This window comes from Lissotriton helveticus, chromosome 5_1, assembly GCF_964261635.1.
Source record: "Lissotriton helveticus chromosome 5_1, aLisHel1.1, whole genome shotgun sequence".
In the NCBI taxonomy this organism is placed as follows: domain Eukaryota; kingdom Metazoa; phylum Chordata; class Amphibia; order Caudata; family Salamandridae; genus Lissotriton; species Lissotriton helveticus.
In genome coordinates this window covers 1,836,658,797-1,836,683,629 of record NC_136065.1, presented here as the reverse complement: position 1 = coordinate 1,836,683,629, position 24,833 = coordinate 1,836,658,797, and the positions used below count along the sequence as shown (strand labels likewise).

At 46.2% G+C, this 24,833-nt stretch overlaps 1 protein-coding gene across 1 annotated transcript in view; it reads left to right on the top strand.

Moving 5' to 3' along the window:
- The window catches only part of ITGA3 (integrin subunit alpha 3), a 342,715-nt gene that overhangs the window by 273,092 nt on the left and 44,790 nt on the right, over positions 1-24,833 (top strand). Inside the window, exons 13-16 of the mRNA XM_078645244.1 lie at positions 2,620-2,766; positions 16,175-16,272; positions 18,851-19,013; positions 19,796-19,864. Coding sequence (XP_078501370.1) covers positions 2,620-2,766; positions 16,175-16,272; positions 18,851-19,013; positions 19,796-19,864 — 477 coding nt within the window. The remainder of the gene's footprint in view (positions 1-2,619; positions 2,767-16,174; positions 16,273-18,850; positions 19,014-19,795; positions 19,865-24,833) is intronic.

The window sequence follows — 24,833 nt, the reverse complement described above, 5'->3', positions numbered from 1 at the left end:
GGCGGGCGGTGCTGAGTGCAATACCAGGAAAGAATGCTGTGCACTTCCATGCACAGCTGTGCCTGCCATGCTGTGCATGGAACTGCTGGGGGGGGTACCATAGGTACCCCCCATGTGTACCCCCCACTCCCCAGAGTCCATGGGGGCCCGCATCGGGCCCCCAAAGCAGACACTGCATGCCTTTCCGTGGCGGCTGGCATCTGAAAAAGCCCATACTAATATGGCTGGCGGTGTCTGATAGACCCCGCCACCATATAAACCCTTCCGGGACGGAAAAGCGGGTACAGTCTTTCCGTCCGCCGCGGACCTCCCAGCCATACTAATATGGCAGGGGGTCATTCTGGCACGGATGGCGGGCGGATCGCCCCCGCCAGGCCGGTGGTGGCTACCGCTGGCCTGGCGGGGGGGATCCGCCCGCCATTCTAATGGGCTCCTAAGTTGCAGCAGATTGCAGCAGTCATTTGAACTGGACAATTTGCAGTTTATTGACTACACATATGGGAGATCCCAACAACCAGAGTTCCCATAGCCTTGAAAAACCCCAGTTACATTAGTGACTTGCACAACTTACCCACTTTATGTAAGTACTGATAACATTTTCTGCAATAGACAAAAATGTCAGGCACAGGAGGGCAAACCAGCATTTGTTAGTCAAGAAGATGATGACTGTGTCACATCGGAAGCTGCAGATTCCTATAAAGCTGACTCATATAGTATTATTACCCATCTTTATTGCCAAAAGGTGAGCAAAAGTTGAGCAATCAACTTGTCACCCAGCACCCTAACATTTGTCTTTTTAAAGTTAAACTTCAGCAGGTTATGCCATCCAGTTTTGCGCCTCTAAAAGACAAGTCTTAAAGAGACTTATGAAAATAGAAGCCGTACAAGCAGATAAATCTAGCCAAAGAGGCTTCAGAGGAAGACAAAAGGTGTCCAGTACCTGGAGGTGACGTGAACGTTAGAATTCTGTCCACACAGTCACAAAGATAGCTGTGCTGACAGATATGGACATCTGGAGTGATGGAGAGAGAAATAATCTGCATCTGTTCCAATTTACGAGTTTCAATTCGCAAATAAAAATTAAACATAAAGGATATTAGGTACAACCTCTTGCTTTCTAATGAGAAATTGTTAATATGTGAAACCTTGTGCCAGCTTGGATGGTGGCATCTGAAGAAAAGCGGCTTCCTACTGTGCATTAGCCATGATTGCCAGATTTAGACGGCTGGCAGAGGGAGATTTGGGAACCGTACAGTATGTTAAAAAGTGAATATATTCAGATTCTAATACGCCATCTTTAAGCTGCAGCTCAGCGTATGATCAGTTTTAGTTTGGACCTCAATTTGTCTTAGATCTTTGAAGGTTGCTGAGCCCGATGATGATGAAGGGAAGAGCATCAGATAAGTCTCTGTTCCATATCTGTAGAACAAGGAAGGGGATGAGGAAAGGATGAGCAGAACCGCTCTGACTCATTTGTTGTCAGCACAGGCGTGGACGTATTGAGAAATGTCTTGATCCTGTGCACACTTATTGTGCATGGAATGGGAAGCCATATCTGAGGAGTTAGGTTGTACACCAGACTGTCGTGGATTTTATTCTATTAGTGTGTGTCTGTAACGCAGGCTTCTGTTTAGCTTGTGATTGGAGCAGAAATCATTTTGCAAAGTGCTTATGTTTGCACATGAATGCACACATTCCACATGCAAATGTCTGTCTCACTGACGATAAAACACTTCTCCCATTCGATCACCTGCTGTAGCACTTAAATACATTCGGGGACACAAAGGCATAGCCGGTGGGGGAATGGCTATCAGTATCCTTCTATCACAAGCCTACATGTCAAAATCAAATATGCCTCTACTCTTCCCCACATCAACAGTATACGTTATGTGTCACTCCCTCGACACCATCAGGCACTCATTTCATCACTAGAACAATATATAGACTGATTACGAATCGAGCTGCAAATTCCCATCTTTACGTAAACGGGGCTTTGTGCAGGGATCAAAATTACGAGCTGTTCTGAAACTATTGTAGCCTTGTAGGTCCCCCACGACATGACATATTGTGCCAGGAAACATGTCAAGTAATCTTTGTGGACCTGAACACACAACCGGTCAGTTTCAAACAGCAGCCTGGGAGCCAGGAAAGTACTCTGCCTTCCATCCCATGATACGCAGCCAGCCGCCACACACTTTCTTCCTCTGTTCCTGAACTTGTCAATGTATTTATTAAATATAAAAGTGCATGGTTGTGTAATAAAAACAATAATTGTGACTATATGTAATATTCAGCATCCTCTATACTGCTATCCCAATTAAATGTCCATATCCGCTGCCCCCTTGATTCTGCAGTCAGGATTCACATGATTGAAAAATTCCTTCTACCAAAAAATGTGTTGTTTGTGAAGTGTTCTATGGAGCTATGTCTGTGCTACACAACATACCTGGAATAATTTTTTAATGCTTTGGATGCTCTTGTTCTGCATACAGAGAACCGTCTCTGGTTTTCCCAGTTGGCGACAGTCCTGTTTGCTACATTTCTGAACAGTGCTGTGCAGTCTTGAATGCTCATCGTGGTGATCCTTGCTTCTGACCCCCAGTCTCTTACTGTTTACAGAACAATATTCGAGATAAGCTTCATCCCATCAAGCTCTCGATGAACTACTCCATCCTCGAGAGGGAAGCTCGCGGTAGGCAAGCCGTGCGCTCCCTGGACAACTTCCCTGTCCTCAACATGGATCAGCCCACCATGGAGCAGACTGAGGTGAGAGCGTCTCTGGGAGCTAAAGTGGGAGATCCCTATAGAGGGATGAGGTATGAGAGGGATGAGGTGTGAGAGGGCTGCCGAGGCATGCGTTGAGGCTCAAGTGCATGTCCAGAACCCTTTGGAGCTGAAAGTAGAGCGGGTCTGGGACAGAAGAGAGCTGATATGAAAGATGAAAATTCATGGAGCATAGGGAGAAAGCAGGCGTGAGGCTAAAGGGAATGGAGGACTGAAGGGTAGATGTGAAAGGACTGAGTTTAAGTCATAAGCGTTACCAGGAAACAACAAGTAACTGAGAGGTACACAAGGCTGATTGCTGAAAGGAGGGTGAAGGAGATCAGGGGATGAAGACAAAACATGGTTTTTCTCACCTAGGAGTGATCATTTTTTGCGACATATTTTTTCTTCATCTAAAACCTATGATTATCGTTCTGTTGTATCTTGCTATCTAGGGGGTCAAGGTGAAAATACATGACTGTCCTTGAGGTAATGAGCCTGGTTTTTGTAGAAAGAATAGATGCTAATGAGCAAGACTTTTTGTAGTAGCAAAAAGTTAATCTCCGGGTAAGGGTTAGAGACTAGGAGTTACTGTTCTGGGACAAGAGGTCAAATCTGTATTTAAATATGGTGCACCAGGGTATGTTATTGTGCACACCCAGAAGAAGTGTGTAGTGTGAAGAACATAACTGTTAGAAACGGGATCTCTGGCTGGCCAAGGCTTGCGCCAACGTCAGTCAGGGATCACCATTTCTAAGGTCAGGGCAAGGGAGTCACACACCAAGGCAACCCCTGCTCACCCTCTAGGTAACGTGGCGCGAGCAGCAAGGCTAATCCTGGAGGCGGTATGAGTTAAGTATTCGCGCACGCACCCCAGCGACAACACCCTAGGCCCACCACAAAGGAAACTCCACACAAGGTTATATCAAAAATAGCCTTTGTATTATAATAATAAAAACACATTAGATAACACACACACTTTAAAATGTGCCAACAGGCACGGGCAAGATTTACAAGGGATTATATACAGGACAGGGCCACCTGGACCACTGTCAGGGGTATGCACTTTTTAGAAATAATACTTGTAGGTATAACACTTAGCGCATCAACATATAATGACTGTAACACAGAAATAGTAAATGTAGCATACAACCAGTAACTACTGGAAAGGGAAAATACCTCCTACGCCACCCTAAACACTGTAGGGAAATCACGCAGGGAACTAGGACCTTATCATCAGGACCTATGGAAGGAAAACCTATCACCTAAGCAAGTCACATTTAGCACAGGGAAGGAAACCTAAAATAATCACCTAGGCAAGTAACATTTAGCAAAGGCAATAAAACATCAACATTCCTCTAAGCAGGTCACTTTTAGCAAAGGGGAATAAAACATAAAGAATCACCTAAGCAGGTCACTTTTAGCAAAGGTAATAACAACAATTGCACATGAAACATTAAAACACATTCAGGGGTGCAGGTAGAACATTTGCGCAGAAATCACATAAAGCAGTAAATTACAATGCGCAGGGTGCATATAGCACAACACTAGGATTGTCCCTCAGGCCAACTGGCCTCGCAAGGGGCTGAATGCCCTGAGTCTCAATGTCAGGGGAGCTGCGCAGGCAGCACAGCACACAAAGCCTAAACGTAGCAACTGTCCACTAAGTGCTGGACAGTTGTAAATAGGGCTGGGCAACGTTGGAGCCTCGTGGGCTCAAGAACAATGAATGGCGCCCAAGAGCCTCTCTGGGGCTCTAGAACAAATGTGGGCGCTGTGAGCCTTCTCTGGCTCAACGAACAACTGGGGGCCAAGAGCCTCTCAGGGCTCAATAAACAAATGCCCCCTCGAGCCTTCTCTGGCTCTCAATACTAAGTGTGCCCGCTGTGAGCCTCTCGCAGGACTCTAAAACAAATGGGGCACTCAAGAGCCTCTCTCAGGGCTCTCCAACAATAAGGGGGGGCGGGAGCCTCTCGGGGCTTTCAAACCACTGTGGGCTTCGTTGGAGTCCCTCACGGGGGACTCAGGCTCAAGTAATGCCCCCAGAGCCTCGACCGGCTCTTAACCAAATAGGGAATGCCTGGAGCCTCTCGGGGCTCAGACACGAACCAAGACCTGGTCCCTCACTCACCGGGTCTGCTGGGGCGGGGAAGCACTCGCTGCCGGTCTTCTTGCGGGGCTCCTCTCTCCACACTCGGGGCCTCGCCGGCGGCGCTTCTCTCCTCGTTGCCCGGCTCTCTCTCGCTCTGCGGCTGCAGGGCGGGACTTCCGGGTCTCTCGGTCGGGCCGCGCAGGGATTGGCCGGCCCACCAATCACTTCCGGGTCGCCGCGGGCAGCGCGGCGGCTGTTCCAGGTAGGCAGGCGGGGTCTCAGTATCCGAGGGGTAGGCTCCCTCGTAACTTCAATAAAGGGCGCAGCCCAAGAAAAGGGCAATAAGCGGCTTGGGCAACCGCGCCAAAAACCAATCGGCAACTAGCGCTGGGGTCAAACGCCGGGTGGGCACCGGCTGAAGCACCAGCAAGGCACTCAGAGCGCACTTAAGCGCCGGCAGGAAAATAAAGCGCTCTCAAGGCAAAATCCAGCGCTCCCAGTGCCAGGGAGGAAGATAAAGCGCTCCTAGCGCTATAAGTCAAATGAAAGCGCTTCCAGGCGCTTTGGCAAAAGTATAGCCCCAGTAAGGTCTGGAGGCAGGCAGGGGAGGCAAGAGCAGGGCCAGAGCCAGCACACTGGGTCTCCAGGCAGGGAGACAAGCCAAGTGACGGTCCTCCTGGCCCCAGCAGCAGCAACAGCCCCCTCTGGCAAGGATCCAAAAGCAGAACCACTTCTGTGGGGACACAGCCCCATTTTTATACACCTAAATCCTTTGTTTCCAGGGTGCAGGGTGGGGGGAAACCAGTTGCAGCTGGCTTGGGAGTACCCTTGATGGCCCAACCACCCCTTTCATTCACTGGGGAGGCTTGGGTCGTTAGACAAACCACAGGGGGGCGGAGCCAGCATTGTGTGGGGAAAAACCCAGCCCATCCAGGACCCAGGTGCACTCCTCCCACACATCACTCATGCTGATCTCACACTCACCACCGGGCAGACCCATCCAGACTTCCTGGAGCCTGGCATGCCAGCCAGCTCCAGCCAATCACGCTCCCGCACCCTCACTGCACACATACATCAATGTCCAGAAGTAGCACTTCCCTTCTAGACACATACAAGCCGCACATACCATTGCGCAGCATTCATTCTCACGAGTTCACACATACCAAACTCGAGCCTGCACTCCCCACACATCAGGAACTAACATGGACACACACATTCTCCATGCATTCCTATGGGAGGGCAGGCCAGCCATACTACACGCACGCACTTTACTCTGGGACACAGGGAAAAAGTGCGCCAAGACCCAAAAATCACTAACACTGGGTCACAAATAAAAGCAAAAAGATTAGGGGTGAACCTGCCCTAAGGCCCAAGTCCAACACAACCCCCTTCCAGCCAAAACGCAGGGCAGACCGATCACCACCGTGATGGACTTCCCTGCTTGGGGCGATAAAACACGGACGCGGGCCCACAACTGCAGGGACACCCTCCTGTTTTACGCCACGGTGAACCCCTAGGGTTCCTTCTAAAATTACTGTAGGGACTAACTGGGGTACCCCACTGGTACTCTCCAGCTGCCCTCGGCCAGGACCAGGCCCTAGGCCGCCCAGGTACCACTGGATCCTGCCTACTCACAAAGTGGGGGGTAGTAACCCCTGGCACATAATAGCCACTCTCCACCCTTCCTGTCTGCAAGACAGGGCTAGACTGCCACTGGTTCTCCAGCCTAGGGTTTACAACCTCAGGCGGACCAGGAGTCTCAGGGAAGGCTATCCTCCCCTTACCTCTTCTCCTAGGGTTCCTCCTCCTCCTGCGAGGGGTCCCCTCTAAACAACATTCTCCCAACCTAGGGTTTAACCCCTCAGGTTGCACCGGGGTCAGAGGTGGGCTCTCCCACCCTCTGCACCCCCTTGCAGAGTCCTGCTCCCTCCCAACCGGGGAGATACCTCTGGAAAAAGAACTGGTCAGGACACTGATTACAGTAGTCCCATCCTTCAGGTCAGGCGGATCCTGAACCTGGCCTTCCAACCTCTGGTCTAAAACCTTCGGTGGAACCACTGCCTGGCACTCCAGGACTTCTGGGGACTCACATACTATCCCCCAATCACTCCTTTCGCTGGACTCCTGTACCCTCCCTACCGGAGCGGTACTGCCAGACTCTAGAACCATAGAAGCTCCGCTTACAGATGCTCCAGGTCCTCTACACACTAGGAGATCTCCCTCAAGTGAACTAACAGGCAAGCTTAGGTTCCCATCCTGGTGTTCCCTAAAGAAACCATCCAGGCTCTGTGACAGGGCTTCGGGCCTCTGGGGACTCTCGGTCACACACTCACTCCCGCTCCACTGAGACAGGGAGTCAGCCCCTACACCCTCCTCACTAACCTGGGACCTAGCTGGGCTACTCTCACCCTCCTCCACCACGCTGGGCTGGAGGACACCTGACCCACTATTGTTGGAATCACTCACTAGTGACTCTAAAGAACCTCTCGCACTTTCCCATCGGTCGGCTTCCTCTGCCAGCTCATATGGTTCAGACAATTCACATCCTAACAGGTGTTGGCGCAATCCTGGATAAACAACACTGAGCAACTGCTCTTTGGCAATCACATCAAACAAGATGTCCCAGTCACATTTTGTGGGACCCAGTAACCAATCACACTGTGCTACACAACAGTCATCCTGAAAATCTTCACAAGACTGGTGAGGTGGTTTCCTAAGGTTCCTGAATTTCAACCTTAACTCCTCTTCTCGGGAAACAGGTACCAGACTCTGGGAACTGGGAGTGGGACTGTCTACACTAACACTTAAATAGCTGCCACCACTGGACTCAACCCTCCCTGGGGAATCCAGAAAATCAAAATTGCACTCAGGGGATAACCTACTCTCTAGGGTTACCTTCTCCCTGAACAAGGCCCTTTCAGCCTCTAGCTTGGCGTGCTCCAACCTGAGCTGTTCCATCGCTAGCTGATGCTCCCGCTCTTCCCTCCTATCCAACCACTCCTCTGGGGACAGGACAAGGGATGGGGCGCTGGTACTGACACTGGACCCAGCAAGGGACTCCCTATCTATGGGGTCCTCACTATCTGCTGATATCCATCCACTGTCATCATCATACAGCTCACATTCTTCAGGGCTCCCAACAGACTCACCATCCTCATGACGTGCGGCCCGGGCCCTATCTCTCTCACTGTCCTCAAGATCCCACTGACCCTTTTGCCATTGGATCAGGCTGTCCCTAAGCTGGGACTGAGTATCCGACTCACTCACCTCCATGCCTCCCTCTTCACAGAATCTGACCAGCTCTGACCTACTGTACCTAAAAAGACAACAGAGATCAAAAACAGGCTCCATTTTGGCGGACGTTCTCAAGAAGAGTTTGACACAGAGAACCTGGGGGTCTGAGCTTACACAGGAGTACACAATTACAACAATCAGCAAGATTCCTATCTCAGAGAACTTGCACTCCTCTGTCCAGTGTAACACACCACTCATTCACACACACCCTCCCCTCGGACCGGTAAGGCAGTTTCTACCACCCCTGATTTTCTCAACCTGACCACAAGTGACACAGGTACCAAACTCTGGAAGCAGGGTGGGGAACAAATGTACTGGACAGAAATTACAAAATGACACCTTTCAGGAGAAGCAAAACTGAACTTCCCTAAAAAACAATAATCCCCAAAATGCGGTTATCTAAAATTGTAGAGTTTTGTAATGTGGCCTGTCGCCACTGTGGTACAGCGCAAACACAAATCCTTATCCTCACCGCTTGCTGCCAATGTTAGAAACTGGATCTCTGGCTGGCCAAGGCTTGCGCCAACGTCAGTCAGGGATCACCATTTCTAAGGTCAGGGCAAGGGAGTCACACACCAAGGCAACCCCTGCTCACCCTCTAGGTAACGTGGCGCGAGCAGCAAGGCTAAACCTGGAGGCGGTATGAGTTAAGTATTCGTGCACGCACCCCAGCGACAACACCCTAGGCCCACCACAAAGGAAACTCCACACAAGGTTATATCAAAAATAGCCTTTGTATTATAATAATAAAAACACATTAGATAACACACACACTTTACAATGTGCCAACGGGCAAGATTTACAAGGGATTATATACAGGACAGGGCCACCTGGACCACTGTCAGGGGTATGCACTTTTTAGAAATAATACTTGTAGGTATAACACTTAGCGCATCAACATATAATGACTGTAACACAGAAATAGTAAATGTAGCATACAACCAGTAACTACTGGTAAAGGGAAAATACCTCCTACGCCACCCTAAACACTGTAGGGAAATCACGCAGGGAACTAGGACCTTATCATCAGGACCTATGGAAGGAAAACCTATCACCTAAGCAAGTCACATTTAGCAAAGGCAATAAAACATCAACATTCCTCTAAGCAGGTCACTATTAGCGAAGGGGAATAAACCAAACATAAACAATTACCTAAGCAGGTCACTTTTAGCAAAGGTAACAACAAACATTCCTCTAAGCAGGTCACTTTTAGCAAAGGGGAATAAAACATAAAGAATCACCTAAGCAGGTCACTTTTAGCAAAGGTAATAACAACAATTGCACATGAAACATTAAAACACATTCAGGGGTGCAGGTAGAACATTTGCGCAGAAATCACGTAAAGCAGTAAATTACAATGCGCAGGGTGCATATAGCACAACACTAGGATTGTCCCTCAGGCCAACTGGCCTCGCAAGGGGCTGAATGCCCTGAGTCTCAATGTCAGGGGAGCTGCGCAGGCAGCACAGCACACAAAGCCTAAACGTAGCAACTGTCCACTAAGTGCTGGACAGTTGTAAATAGGGCTGGGCAACGTTGGAGCCTCGTGGGCTCAAGAACAATGAATGGCGCCCAAGAGCCTCTCTGGGGCTCTAGAACAAATGTGGGCGCTGTGAGCCTTCTCAGGCTCAACGAACAACTGGGGGGCAAGAGCCTCTCAGGGCTCAATAAACAAATGCCCCCTCGAGCCTTCTCTGGCTCTCAATACTAAGTGTACCCGCTGTGAGCCTCTCGCAGGACTCTAAAACAAATGGGGCACTCAAGAGCCTCTCTCAGGGCTCTCCAACAATAAGGGGGGGCGGTAGCCTCTCGGGGCTTTCAAACCACTGTGGGCTTCGTTGGAGTCCCTCACGGGGGACTCAGGCTCAAGTAATGCCCCCAGAGCCTCGACCGGCTCTTAACCAAATAGGGACTGCCTGGAGCCTCTCGGGGCTCAGACACGAACCAAGACCTGGTCCCTCACTCACCGGGTCTGCTGGGGTGGGAAAGCACTCGCTGCCGGTCTTCTTGCGGGGCTCCTCTCTCCACACTCGGGGCCTCGCCGGCGGCGCTTCTCTCCTCGTTGCCCGGCTCTCTCGCTCTGCGGCTGCAGGGCGGGACTTCCGGGTCTCTCGGTCGGGCCGCGCAGGGATTGGCCGGCCCACCAATCACTTCCGGGTCGCCGCGGGCAGCGCGGCGGCTCGTTCCAGGTAGGCAGGCGGGGTCTCAGTATCCGAGGGGTAGGCTCCCTCGTAACTTCAATAAAGGGCGCAGCCCAAGAAAAGGGCAATAAGCGGCTTGGGCAACCGCGCCAAAAACCAATCGGCAACTAGCGCTGGGGTCAAACGGCGGGTGGGCACCGGCTGAAGCACCAGCAAGGCACTCAGAGCGCACTTAAGCGCCGGCAGGAAAATAAAGCGCTCCAAAGCGCTCTCAAGGCAAAATCCAGCGCTCCCAGTGCCAGGGAGGAAGATAAAGCGCTCCTAGCGCTATAAGTCAAATGAAAGCGCTTCCAGGCGCTTTGGCAAAAGTATAGCCCCAGTAAGGTCTGGAGGCAGGCAGGGGGGGCAAGAGCAGGGCCAGAGCCAGCACACTGGGTCTCCAGGCAGGGAGACAAGCCAAGTGGCGGTCCTCCTGGCCCCAGCAGCAGCAACAGCCCCCTCTGGCAAGGATCCAAAAGCAGAACCACTTCTGTGGGGACACAGCCCCATTTTTATACAGCTAAATCCTTTGTTTCCAGGGTGCAGGGTGGGGGGAAACCAGTTGCAGCTGGCTTGGGAGTACCCTTGATGGCCCAACCACCCCTTTCATTCACTGGGGAGGCTTGGGTCGTTAGACAAACCACAGGGGGGCGGAGCCAGCATTGTGTGGGGAAAAACCCAGCCCATCCAGGACCCAGGTGCACTCCTCCCACACATCACTCATGCTGATCTCACACTCACCACCGGGCAGACCCATCCAGACTTCCTGGAGCCTGGCATGCCAGCCAGCTCCAGCCAATCACGCTCCCGCACCCTCACTGCACACATACATCAATGTCCAGAAGTAGCACTTCCCTTCTAGACACATACAAGCCGCACATACCATTGCGCAGCATTCATTCTCACGAGTTCACACATACCAAACTCGAGCCTGCACTCCCCACACATCAGGAACTAACATGGACACACACATTCTCCATGCATTCCTATGGGAGGGCAGGCCAGCCATACTACACGCACGCACTTTACTCTGGGACACAGGGAAAAAGTGCGCCAAGATCCAAAAATCACTAACACTGGGTCACAAATAAAAGCAAAAAGATTAGGGGTGAACCTGCCCTAAGGCCCAAGTCCAACAATAACCATTCCCCATTATGAAAAACAATGCACTTTTGCCTGGCCATTGCTGAATTCTGACGCCGACATAAAAAGAGTTAATACATCAGTTGACACAAGAATATCCTAAGAAAGGATTAAAGGATAACTGTCAATAATATGACAAACTTTCTTTTAGAACAAAGTTAAACATTTGCCTATTGTGTAATTACACCTTTTTGGCCATGAGCAACAGGAGCGAGTCTGAGCTACAGGTTGAGAATATGCCTTTCAATGGATCACCACTGGATGAGCCATGGACACAATTAGGAAGGTGGTGGACGCTCACACCCCTTCTGTGCATTGACCACGAGGTCGTATGAGACGATAGAAGTCTGTAAGTTGTCTACAGCCACAGAGACATCTACTCAAAGGTCAAAAAGTCCCACAACAATAGGCGGCCATATAATCAGTGCATGGGTGTTTTAGTATGCTGGAGGTGACTTTCAACTAAGCCCCGACTGAAGCACCCCACTAGGTGACGGGCGTGTAGGTTTTTCCCATGACAGTGAGTGGAGGTAACCTCAAACAGATGGGTCCTGGATATAGCATGCCCAACAATACTGCATCAATTTTGGAAAAAGGCAAAGCAAATACCACCAAAGCATAACAGGAGCAACACTTACTATGTCTGATAGGAGACATAAATGTACTGCTTGCAAAAAGGGCAATGGATGAGGTTTTTTAAATGGAAAGGGTAAAATAATTAAATTTTTAGCTGAAAGAGATGGGATACAGTGAAAAATCCTATATCCGTGAAAAAATGGGTTTGTTTAGATTAAATGTGCAACACTCGGATGTTTTGCACAGCCAGATTACAAGCCATACTATGGCTCAAGGTAATTTAAGAAAAGAGGTCGCACTATTCTCACATACCTAAGTATCAGAGACCTGAAAAAATGACAATGTTTCAGAGTACGCCACAAGCATTATTAGTTCTCAGTCATACCATTAACATTCCTGTCTGCGCTTAGGAGCATTTGCAAAATGTGCATTGTTGAGAGGAGGGCTTATGTGCTTGTCTGTACCTGCATAAGTTGTTGGGAATGGGCAGTGTTGTTACATGTGTTATTTGTGAATTTTCTACTGGATGATTGTGTGCTACACCAGTGCCATATAATATCAACATTCGCAATCTAAGGGGAACAACAGAACCGACACATCAACAGTGATTCATCCACTACGGCCCCTCGCGGCGGGATGCCTGGCTTTCACCTTGTGGATACCCTGCCGGGGTATCTCACAGGGGAATACCAGGACGGGTTCCCTAAGCAAGCGCTTAGTTACCGTGTCGGTGATTTGCGCTATATAAATACATGTACATTTACAATCAATAGAAACCAGTAACATTGGCTTCCAAGTGAGGCAGGACAGAGAACGTCTGAGGCCCCTGAAAAACACAAAGAAGACAATAACTTTCCAACCGAGAAGAGGAGAGCATCCTTTATGAAGAACATTTGTCTTTATCAGACATCAGTCTCTGACATTGAGAGAAGTGATAGCACAGCTGGGAATTACGAATTCATGCATCCTCCGAGGCCCCCTTCAGGACGGACATGAGCGCGCAACAACAGTCGTTGCACAAGCAATGATCTGAGCTGGAGATGGAGGCAGTCGACTGGGGATGAACTCTTCACAATGGTTAAATCAGCACAACCTCTCAAAGGAGAACATTCATTCTCCCAGGCGTCAGGTGAGCATCAAAACAGACGCATCCATGGCGGAGGTCAGAGCCACAAAGGCTTTTATTGGGTCTTGGTCAAGGGCAGGATCTTCGCTGCATACACATGTGCTGGGCCCTTAAAATGTTGTGTTAAGCCCTCGGTTCTTTCAGACTATGGTAAAATGACAAGTTCATTCATATCAGAACAAAGCATATAACAAAATATTACATCAAGAAGCAGGGGGGAATGTCCTCACCAAGGCTATTGCAGGATGCATAGATAATGTCACTGAAGGCACCTATCGCTGTTATTACAGAACACATACCGGTCGGAGAATATTTACCAAACTAAACCCACACTTGAGAAGTAGATCACATTACCTTATTAGACCTTCTCGATGAGGTGTCCCCAGACATAGACGTTTACTGCAGGAGAAACACGACAGGGTAAGTTAGCACATCCGTGCACCCACCAATAGCTTCCTAGGAGACTTCACTGTTGATGAGATGGTGCAATCCAATAATTCAACTTTTCCACCATTTCTACTGACCCTTTTGGTTATTTGGAAATGATAGAACTATGATTTTGACTGCAACAACATGGCGCACACAGTGCTCCTAAAAATGGGGACCGCCATTGCAACCCACATGAAAAGACAAATACATACCACACTACTTACTGTGGAGGCCAATGAAGGCAGCAGCATGGCTCCAGAGGTCACTGACTTGATCTGAGGGAGGACAGACGACTTTCGATCTGACAGTTGTACTTAGATGCGAACCGCCATAATTTGGTCGATGACTAATAAAGTCTCGCCCATTCATGGGGCAGCGAATGGCATTTTAACATACCTTCCACATTTGGTAGATAGAAATCTAAAATGGACGACTGTGTACACTTAGTCGTTGCAACATTAATGGCATATAGAGGCACACAACACAGCAAAGCTGGCCTTTATGCGCTATTTGTATGGCGCTGACCTAGCCAAATGGCAGCAGAGCGTTTCAAAGCCCAGCATAAAGCCAACATGTGATGGGGCGGTAGCTGGTTTCTGGGAGCAGAAGTGTACAGTTGCTGCGCTCTTGCTGTGCTCTTTAAAGAGGTGCGTCTACAACTTTTTCTAAATCCGAGCATGGTCTTGATGGATGTTGTTTCAGGTGCAGATTGCACACAGGGGACAGGCCTGCTGCCTTGCCTATATTAAGGTTCCAATAAGTACAATTTTCTTCAAACAATTTAAGAAAACAAGACCACCAACAACAAAAAACTGGTGGCAAAATGGGATCGAAAGACAGTACTGACCTATTAAAGAGGTCTTTCTTTTGAACCAATGCAGACATGTACTATAAAGGATTTATTTTTCAAGGGAACACTCATATTTGTATTGAATTTGCTGAGCATTGAGAGTTACATGTATTGGACGCAGAACATCCCTTTTTTCAGATACACATAGAAAATGTGACGCTTCACATGTCATCGTAGATTGCTATTTTGACACCCCATGTTCTAGTGCGAGCTACAGCAAGCTTTATACATACATTTCTATATTCTGTATTTCTGGCAGTTAAGATATTTATGAAGGTCAGATGAGTTACGTACTGTATTTTTAAGGCTCCACAGATAGAAGCAGAAATAGTTCTGTACAGATCACTGTCTGGAGGGCTCTATAGAACCAGTTAAATGTTGCAACTCCACAAATGCTACAGCGCGGGGATGCCTCCGGGTCACCAGGCGCTCTATAAATCGCTAAATAAATAATAATAATAATAACTCAAAACAATCATTCATTTTCTTTCAACGAGGGAAACCTAATTCAATCTGGAGGGAACAGGTGGATTGTTTACTGCAAACACATTTGTTATAAAAGCATCAGTAACGCATGACCAAGATGGCCTTGAGCACATTCCACAAGGCTAACCCTTTCACTTTCAGCACCGGTTTGAGGCATACTGTGTTCATTTGCAAAACATGACTGTATGAACGTAGCTGCACGGATGAGCGCACAGTTGAAACACTGCTTTAGAATCTGTTTAGAGCTGTTCCTGTTGATAGCCCAAACCTGAAGTGAATAGTGCTTGCTATGCCGTGCACAGTATGCAAATGTGTTAACAGTTGCAAGCTCCAGAAATGAAGCGGTTTATCTGCACCAGTAGTTTTGTAGCCTGAATGGTTATAGATCAAAAGCAGCTCACTCAACCTCCCCATGAGGTGCATCAGCGACAAACTCTTTCATACACATTATACCGAGAGCAGAAAAAAGAATCTTTAGACAGCACCAATCCCTGTATCGTTGTTGCTCATTGGTCGACGTCACATAGGTACAACATTACAGACATACCCAGTGTCAACGAAATTTTATGAGGAAAAATATTGCACTCTACAAAGAAAGACTAGAATGCACGTCTGACAAGCGGGTGCAAAACAATTGTTCGAGGTAAGTAGCTGTTTACTTGGCTCCTTGTGCCTCATCTCTAATACTTGTAGACCTCAGCTAAGCAAGTAGAACAATGGAATGGCCTCGTATCAAAGCTTTTAAGCATATGGGCCTGAACAGGAGAGACTCTTTTGTGAGGGACCAGGCAGCAGTGAAGCACAATTAATTATCACTCTCAAGTCCAGGGTCTGTCCTCCTACAACCATTCCTTGATGAGCCACTTCATTACGAGTTGTTCATTCAGCTCGTCCTTGTTATTCCAGCCTGGCCTCTGCATGTTAATGGGAGAAAAAGAAATGGCTCCGAATTTTATTATACAGGAACTCTCACAGCCTTGCTTGTGAGCTTATACGCCCAGTGACTCAATGCTGATTGTTATGTATATTCAAACGTAAAACAAAATGAAATCAGTGTATTTTTTATTATGCTCCTGTCTGCCTTCGTTTCCTGTAGATATTTTCTAGTGGGGCCACACTTCCTTTAGCCCCCCCGCCCCCCCACCTCTTAGGTGCATCTGCCACTGTGCATTTTGCTCTCTCTTGTGTTTAAAGGGCAAGTAGCAGATGTTGTAACTATGTTGATTTACCTTTAGATTAACTTCCAGAAGGAGTGTGGCACAGACAACACCTGCAACAGCAACCTGCAGATGTCCTACCAGTTTGTGAACTCGCAGATGGAGCCGCTGCCCAGGTGAGAGGCCCGCCTGTCTGCTCTTTATTTATCAATGGGGAAGTTGCAAGGCTTGTCCTGTTCCTGCTTTCTGCCATTGCTAGGTTTTTGTATGCGGAGTTCCACAGAAAAGATGAAGCGTGTAAGTGTCAGCCTTTCAGTTCCTTTAAATGGAAACACCATGCCCAAGATCACCTGATCCCCCTGCTGTTAATCAACTAATGACTCATAGGGTGAGATGTGAGTGATCAGGGAGGAGAGACGTATGGGCGCTTGAGGTTTTCACAGGTTTATTACGTGTCCGTAAGCAACTCTCTGTATGACTCTAACAGTGTCACGCATGTGCTGGTACTCCTATCTTACACCATTTTTCAAACATATTTATTTATTTATTCAAAGTTTTATATAGCGCGAACAAGATCCTTACAGATATCAGAGCGCTTCACAAAGACAGGGTAGGGGCAGTGGGAGTGAACAGAGATAATGGGAGCAGTATAATAGGAGCAGTATAATAGTCACTAACATGATAGGATAATAGTAACATACATAAAGCATATCAATATACACTCAGGTAAACAAGTAATATAAGGCGGTACGAGTCATTGATCTCAAGACAGAGGTGTTCAGGTGCACCTTGGGTGTGTGGATGGCTTCTACCAAAGCCTTAGTGTAGAGAGAACACTGAGTGAGGGTATAAGGAGAGTGAATCAGTAAACCAACGTGTATCATATATTGGAAATGACACCAACGAGTTAGAAGTATAGTGCCAGAGGACAGGTGAACAGTGATACATAGCAATGCAGAGTTTCCGATCCAGCACCAATAGTGTTCAGGAGATCTTGGCCAGAAGGATGGTTTTCACCTCTTTCTTGAAGAGTGCAGTGGAGGAGATCAGCCTGGTTTCAGGAGGGAGCGCATTCCAGATCCTGGGTGCCATTCCAGAGAAGGAGCGCTTGTATGTTTTCTCTTTCCGGAATCTACGAGGTTTCAGGAGTAAGTTTTTTGAACTTCTATTGGATCTCGAACCTCCTGATATAGACAACTTTTGGGCGAGGTAGTTGGGTGCATTGTGGTGCACGGCCGCGTGTGTCATAACTGCAATTTTTAACTGTATTCTGGCTTCAAAAGGCAGCCATTTTAGAGCCTTTAAGTCTGGGGATATATGCGAATGCTTTCTTGAGCCAGTTATGAGTCTCCTAAATGACTCCTAAAGTGTCACTCGTGCTTAGATGTGAGTGGAACCCGTGTGTGGGTGTGTCTGTGTGCCAGACTTGATGAGGAGCAGCTTAGTCCGCTACCTCCTGCCTTTAACCGTGTCATCAATATGTGGATACACCCGTCTTACATCAGACACACAAAAGGTGATGAGAGGAATGTTTGCAATAAGTCTAACCAATGGCAATCGTGATGGTGGCATTCCAAGCATTCCAACCCATTGACCTTTTGCCTACTATGCAACCTCGGTTTGGACCCAGCCATATGCAAGTCAGCCTCCACACTGCTCCAGTAGAAAGAGTCTGGCATGAACTGGCATCTCGGTCCTCTCTGAAGCAGAACACAAGGAACCCAAGACTGATTGGGGCTCATTAGTCAGGTACTGCTTGGTTCCAGTGGCACAGTAGGCACAGGACCCATGACTTAGTATGCCCCCGCCACGTAGGGCGGTACATCAAACACACAAACGGTGATGGGAGGAATGCTTGCACAAAGTCTATCCACTGGCAATTGCTCATGGTAGTATCCCAATCCTGTTTTCTTTTTCCCACCATGCCTCCTCAGTTAGGACACCGACACATGCAAATCAGACTCGACCCTGCTCCAATAGGAACAGTCCAGCCCAAACTGCCAGTCCAGGGGTCCAGCCGGAGGTGGCTGGCATGGTGGGCAAAAGAACGACTGTTTGGAATGCTACCCGAGCAATCGCCAGTGGTTAGACAAAATGCAAGCATTGCTCCGACCAATGTTTTGTGTGTTTGACCCGTGCCTTACACCCTGACTGCTTCACAGGTGTCTCGCTTAAAGTGTCACCAATCATTAGGTGCCAGTGCAACCTCTTTGCATGTGTGTCCCACCGGATGAGGAGGATATTAGTTTAGTTAACCCCAGTCCCTGTCCCTAACACTGTAAGCAATATGTAAATGGCCCAGTGTTAAATTTGTATATGCACTTCTCACAAGAGATGTATGTAGGTGTCACTGTAACCCGTTTATACGTTTTACAGAGGAGCTGTGTGTGTGTGTGTGTGTGTGTGTGTGTGTGTGTTATTTACAGGTGTTCCTCTTACACGTTGACTAGTATGCAGGTGTTAGTGCAATACCTGACTGTGCCTCTTGGTTTTTCAGTGGGGGCTTCAGGCCTCACCTGGGATATGGAGAGTGCTATATAAATACCAATAAAATACAACACAAGACCATACAAATCAGTTGTAGCCTGTGTGCTCTGAACAATATCTAGCCATCGGTTTGATGTTTTTGCATGTATCCAGTAGAATGTGCCTGTTGCAAGGTAACTCTCGTGCCTCTCCTTCTTTTGTACTACTCTGAGCACCTCTGGAAAGGTTAACCATATAGCCTTGTTAACATGTTGTGTATCTCTGCAGGGACAATGGTGTACAGGTCCTGGAGTACAGCCCTGAAACAAAGCTCCAGCTGAGTGTCACAGTCACCAACATTCCAACCACACCCACCAATGGCGAGGACGCACATGAGGCAAACTTAAATATCACCATCCCACCCGTCCTCCTCTTCTCTTCTGTCCGACCGGTAAGGACAAATAATATTTTGCTCTCTCTACCACTGACCTACTGCCATTGTTTCCTCCAGTGACATCACTGACCTCATTTGACAAAGTGACCAATCAGCACTGACTGGGCAGCATCCTGATACAGCAGTTATAAATGTTTACTATTCCTTACTGCATGTTCAAATACCTCCAAAATATATATTTCATACAGAAATGCACTTGTACATGCTGCCTTCATCAGTCCCTCCATTCTTGCTTCCTCTTCCTAGCTGTTCTCTCCTTTTCCTTTGCTTATTCTTCTCTTCCATAACTTGATATTTCTGAATATTTCTACTGATCCTTTTTGTGCTTGCTAACATCTTTTTTTATTTCTCTTTCTGCCTCATTCTCACCTTAATTTCTCATTCTTTGCGTTTGCTAGTGGACTCTTATATTGCCTGCTCTCTTCTTCCTTTGACTGCTTACGTCTCTACTGCCTGTTTCTCTTGCCCATCCAGGATTTGGTTGATGTGTTGTTACTTGGAGCAATGGATGAAAACTGGGATGATTGGCTAAAACAGGATGGATACAATGTAGTTTGTGGATCTGAAAGCAAGGGAGCAGTAATTGTTCCCTTTGCTGACTGAAAGCCTTGGGAGGGAAATCCGTGAGGCTCCATCTTATCTGGATGATGGCCCTAGTGTGCCGGTAGGGTGGAAATACATTGGGTTTAGCTTTGTTAAAACATTGAATTGTGGAGTAAATTTGGTGATGTGTGCAAGATGTCGTGCATTAAGCTGTTTGTTGTACTGTCTCTCCTTAGAGTCTCTCGTGCACCTTCAACGGGACATTGTTATGTGAACTGGGGAATCCTTTCAAGAGGAACCAGAAGGTGAGATTTATTTTACATATTTTTCTAAAGTCCCCACATGAGTCTAAGAGTAGAAAGATGGGATCCTTTTACAGCAACTGTTCTGTTTACAACTGGTGCTGCCGTAATCTTAGTTTGATACTCTCTGGGCACAACATAGTTGTGCAACCTAGGTGCTCTTGAATCTTTTGGAAGAAGCAAGGGGTACTTTTGGACCACATACAGTAATTTAGGTGAAGAGACCATTTTTAATGGGGCTGTAATAGAAAGGAGCAATTATGCCACTGTGTCAGGATTGCCCTTAAAGTCCTAAGGAGTGAGGCAAGGTTTAATTCCCATGCAAGTTGTGGGTCATGTGTAATGTGTATGCCCAAGTATTTAAAGTAATGGTTAGCCGATTTTGCTAATTCACTGCAAGATCGCCTCCTCCCATTGATTAAGGAGTTATTTTGTCGCATTTAAAAAAGGGACTAGACATTTCTCCAAATGTTTCCAGGATTACAAAAAGTTGCTAACCTGACCGTCTTGGGCATCTAAGGTAGAAGAACAATCGTTTGCCCAATCAGTCAGTCAGTCAGTCAAACAAAACTTTATTTGGTTTGTTACAACCATAAAAGTATACTATTTACATCTTATCATACCGTTAAAAAATATAAACACGGCAGTATCATAAAAAATATAGCATATATCCACACACATAAAATAACACCTTCCCTTTAAAATAAGAGTGTAATATCACCCTAAAATTATTAAAATCAAGTAATTCATACATTTACATCAAATCCTTCATATATATGGCGTGCAATACTGTTATCCCTTGATAGCACAATCTCATATTATCCTAAGGGAACCACTTAAAGTGTTCCTCAAGTGCACAGAGTAAGCATTGTAACATTACTCATAAATTTCCCCATAGCACAGGCTATCTCTAAGTTCACCATTCCCACCAAAAGGTTAACAGCTTGCATCCTATTCTTGATCCTATATTTTTTTTTAATCTCACATCAAATCTTCTTTCGAATGTCCAAAATCTTCATGCAATCTAATAAAATGTGTAAAATATCACACGGGGTACCTAACGTATAAGTGTATTTACCATTACTATCTATCATAAAGTTTCGAACCCCATTATTCGCATAACATGGATTTATCCCAATTCGCATTTTTAACACTTCCCGCCTTAAACGGTAGCCGGGTAACCGGTCTACATAAGGAAAATGTTGATCATATTCCCAAAGCCAGGGTCATATGGGCCACTGTAGTTTTTCGCGAGAGGTACTCCCGATCATGTATACGAGACATATCAAATCCCAATGACCTATCAAGTCCAAGTGTCTGCCCATTCATACGGATCCCAGCTGTGGGAGATTCTAAAGCCTTGTTTCGTACCCTGCTGTACGGCAATTGAAGTAAAACACCACCCGTTTCACACGGACCTGAGATAGGGGGACATTAGATTAACCAAGCAGAGCAATCTCTCACCTGTGTCAGAAATGATCGGGCATACCTTAGAAACACTTGCCCTAAATTGGCCTGTTCCATTATCTTAAATAGTTATTTCTATTTTAGTGTGACAAAGGCTTTCTCAGAGTTGATTGACTTGATAGCTGCTTGCCCTGGCAAGTTGTGAGCCTTTCCCATAGCAAAGTGCATTCTTCTTAGGTCATGTCTTGTCTCTCTTTAGCATGAAGCCGCTTTGGTCAAGGTGTATCAGTGAAGGGATCATCTTAAATAAACTATCAAATAACCTATTGGCTGGAGCCTTCTCTACTATTTTAGTCTCAATATTTAAAAGCAAGACTGGGCGGTATGCACCATAACTCTCAGATGGTCAACCTGGTTTTTGTATCTCTACCACAGTAGCCATACACAAATTCCACCTAGCCAGCCTCTTCAAATGCCTCCTATAAATGTTGGGTTATTATCTAGGAAAGTTATGTAAACATTTTGACTGCTAGGCCTGGAGGCCAGGGTGCTTCCCCGGTGGTCATAGGTGTCCGGATATGTGACAGTTCTTTGATCTGTAGAGCTTGGTCTGTGTCTAGGCGGTGTCACTGGTGCTAATCTTGTAACTAGATAAGTCCTCAAACACTGAAAACGGTAGACAAGACAGCAAATTAAGGCTCCCTTTGATCAGATGTATAAACAATGGAATCATCCGCCTACAAGTCTAACATAATTGAACAATTTTGAAATTGAAAATGGAAAATACGTTTGGGTGCAAGCAATGCCTAAACTAAAAAGTATGTTAAACAGCACTAGAAAGTGGGGCATCCCAGCCTCGCTGCTCGGTCAACTGTATCAAAATGTGAAATTTCAACATTTATCATCTTGTATACATGTACTTACATGGAGCCTACATCATTTTAACAATTATTATTCCAAAGGGCGTATGTAACAGGACTTCCTACAAAAAAAACCTGTGGCACATAATCCAAAGCCTTTTCAGCATCCACCCTTGACAGCAATGTCAATGGAGTAAACTATCAAGCAGGGCTTTAAGTGGGCCGGGTCTCACTGGTGCTGAGCACCGGCAGTTTTTTAAAGGGGACCTCTAAATGGGTCTCTATCGGGCTTTGTTTTGAGCCCTTGCACAGGCGGTCCGTTTTTTTTTGTTTTTTCCGGACTGCAGTGATAGCAGGCACATCATGTGCGCGTCCTCCCACTAGTCACTTCTCACTAGTGGAGAAGTTACGGCATGACGTCATGACTGCTTGATGCCAGGTGAGCGTTGTAGGGGAAGGGAAATGTTTAAAGAGTAATTTTCTTTGTAGATTTCCCTTCTCTTTTTGAAACTCAGGAGCAGCAACATTGCCGTAGTGTCACCAGGGCCTTAAGTGGAAGCTTCCTCAATATTATATACAAGCCATAGTTGCTGCTTATTTATCTTATTCAACTAACAACCACTGACAAAGCCAATAGTTCTCACTTCTTGTTGGTATGATGTTACTTGTTGTATCATATATCTGGATGCAATGACAAAAACAGTAAAATACAAGTCGGGCGGCACACTATGCTAAGCACAGATTTTTAGCTTAAGTACTTTTAAGCCATGCCCTTAATTACATTGGCCACGCCCCTTTGAGAGACGCCGCCGTTTTTTCATCCCACTTAAAGCCCTGCTATCAAGAGAGTTAAATTATACATGTGCTCTCCAGGCATAAAGCCTCTCTTTCCCAGGCGAACCACCTCTGTAGTCCACAAAGCCTGATATGTTAGATATTTAGAAAAAAATGTTTTAGACAAATTAAAAAAATGCCACTTTATAGTTCCAAAATGCAGCTTCAGATCTGATTGAGTGAGTTTCATGTCCTTTTGTCCAAGCGAGAGCTGCACCAAGGGAGCGTGCTTTTTGATAGCATTTCCTCCCACAATAGGGGCAGTGAGATGGACAACATGCAACCAGGTGGCTTACATTTTCGGAAAATTTTTTTATGGATACAATTTCCTTCTAAAGGTTTAAACAGAGCTTTTGATTTATTTCAATTTTTTCTTTTGCACTGCTTTACCAATTTAGTACTAGGGCACTTTATATAGGCTTTACACATATATTTAAACGATCCATTTTCTATTTTACATACACATCTCTTTGTGTAATATCAAAGTCTCTTTAGGTTAAGGATTTTATTTTTGTAACCTGCAACTGAATATTGACACTAGGGAAAATGATATCCAAATTTCATAAAAAGCAATCTGAACAGACGATTGAAAGGTGTTAATGTGTTCCTATGAGACAACTGGCGAGAAAACGAACTGCCAGAAGGCCATTGATAATTTTTGCAAAGTGATTATTTAAGATTGAAGTTTTCCACAAGAAATGGGTGGATGCTGTCAGTTCCCATCTAGTCAGAAAGATGGATAGGTTCTCAATTTTTTTTAAACAGGACATAGGTTATGACTTTATATTATTATTCTAATCACTGGCCTCGTTCAAAAAGATAGTATTTGGTTTTATTCAGCTACTGAGAACTGTCGGAGTTCCCTTCTGCGGCTTGCTGTTTGACCCCCTCATCAGCCTGGCTCTGTAAAAGCCCTCTGAAGCCACTGGCTGGCAGAGCGAGCACTATACAAAAATATAAAATGCTTTTATAAATATCAGATGTCACGCAATGTATAAAGTATGTCTCATAGATTTCCCAAGTGCGACTTCAGTTTTTTTAAAAGAACTATTTCTTCCACCTTGTTCTTAAATATATGAATAAATATATGAAGCATTTCTGCTCAAGAGACTTGGTGTACAGGATCCAGTTGTTCTTTAACTCTCCCCGAAGTCCACGGGACCTTGTTCTGCACAAAATGTTTGTTTCCACACTAACTACTAATTGTCCATTGTTCAGGTCTAGTGCAAGCTGGGTGGTAATAGTGTGTTACAGAAATCACAAATGTGACTTCCTGCTGTTGTTTGACTGAACAACGCAGGGAAATACTCTGCATGCCATTACCACACATTTTTTACCCCGCATTTTTTTAGTTCGCATATGCTTTTACAACGTATTATAATGTATTTGTGGGGGAAGACACCCCCGAACTTACCTTAAATGCGTAGTAAAGTGTTGTATTGTTGATGCGAACAGATGACAGGATACTTCATGTTGGTTACATATAGATTTAATGTAGGACACAGCCGAGCACAAGCCTCGCCAGCTGACCAGACCACCAACTGACACTAGTGGAATTCTCCAGGTAGAAGTCAGAACATACATAGGCATTGTGGTAGAGAGAGAACAAGAAAACACAAAGAAAGGACTACGACAAAAGACAACCATATTACTTGAAGAATCAATGTACAACACATCTCCCTCCTTTATAGAAAAGAAAAGAAATAAAGGAAACAAAGATTACAATGCAAAAGACTGCAATGACAACCACAAAGACAAAAGAGTATTCAGAGACACAGAATGAAATGAAACTCTTAGATGAAACAAAACACTCAAACAACACCTACTCCATGTTGTACAATAACAGGATAAGTCCGAAATATCAATACACT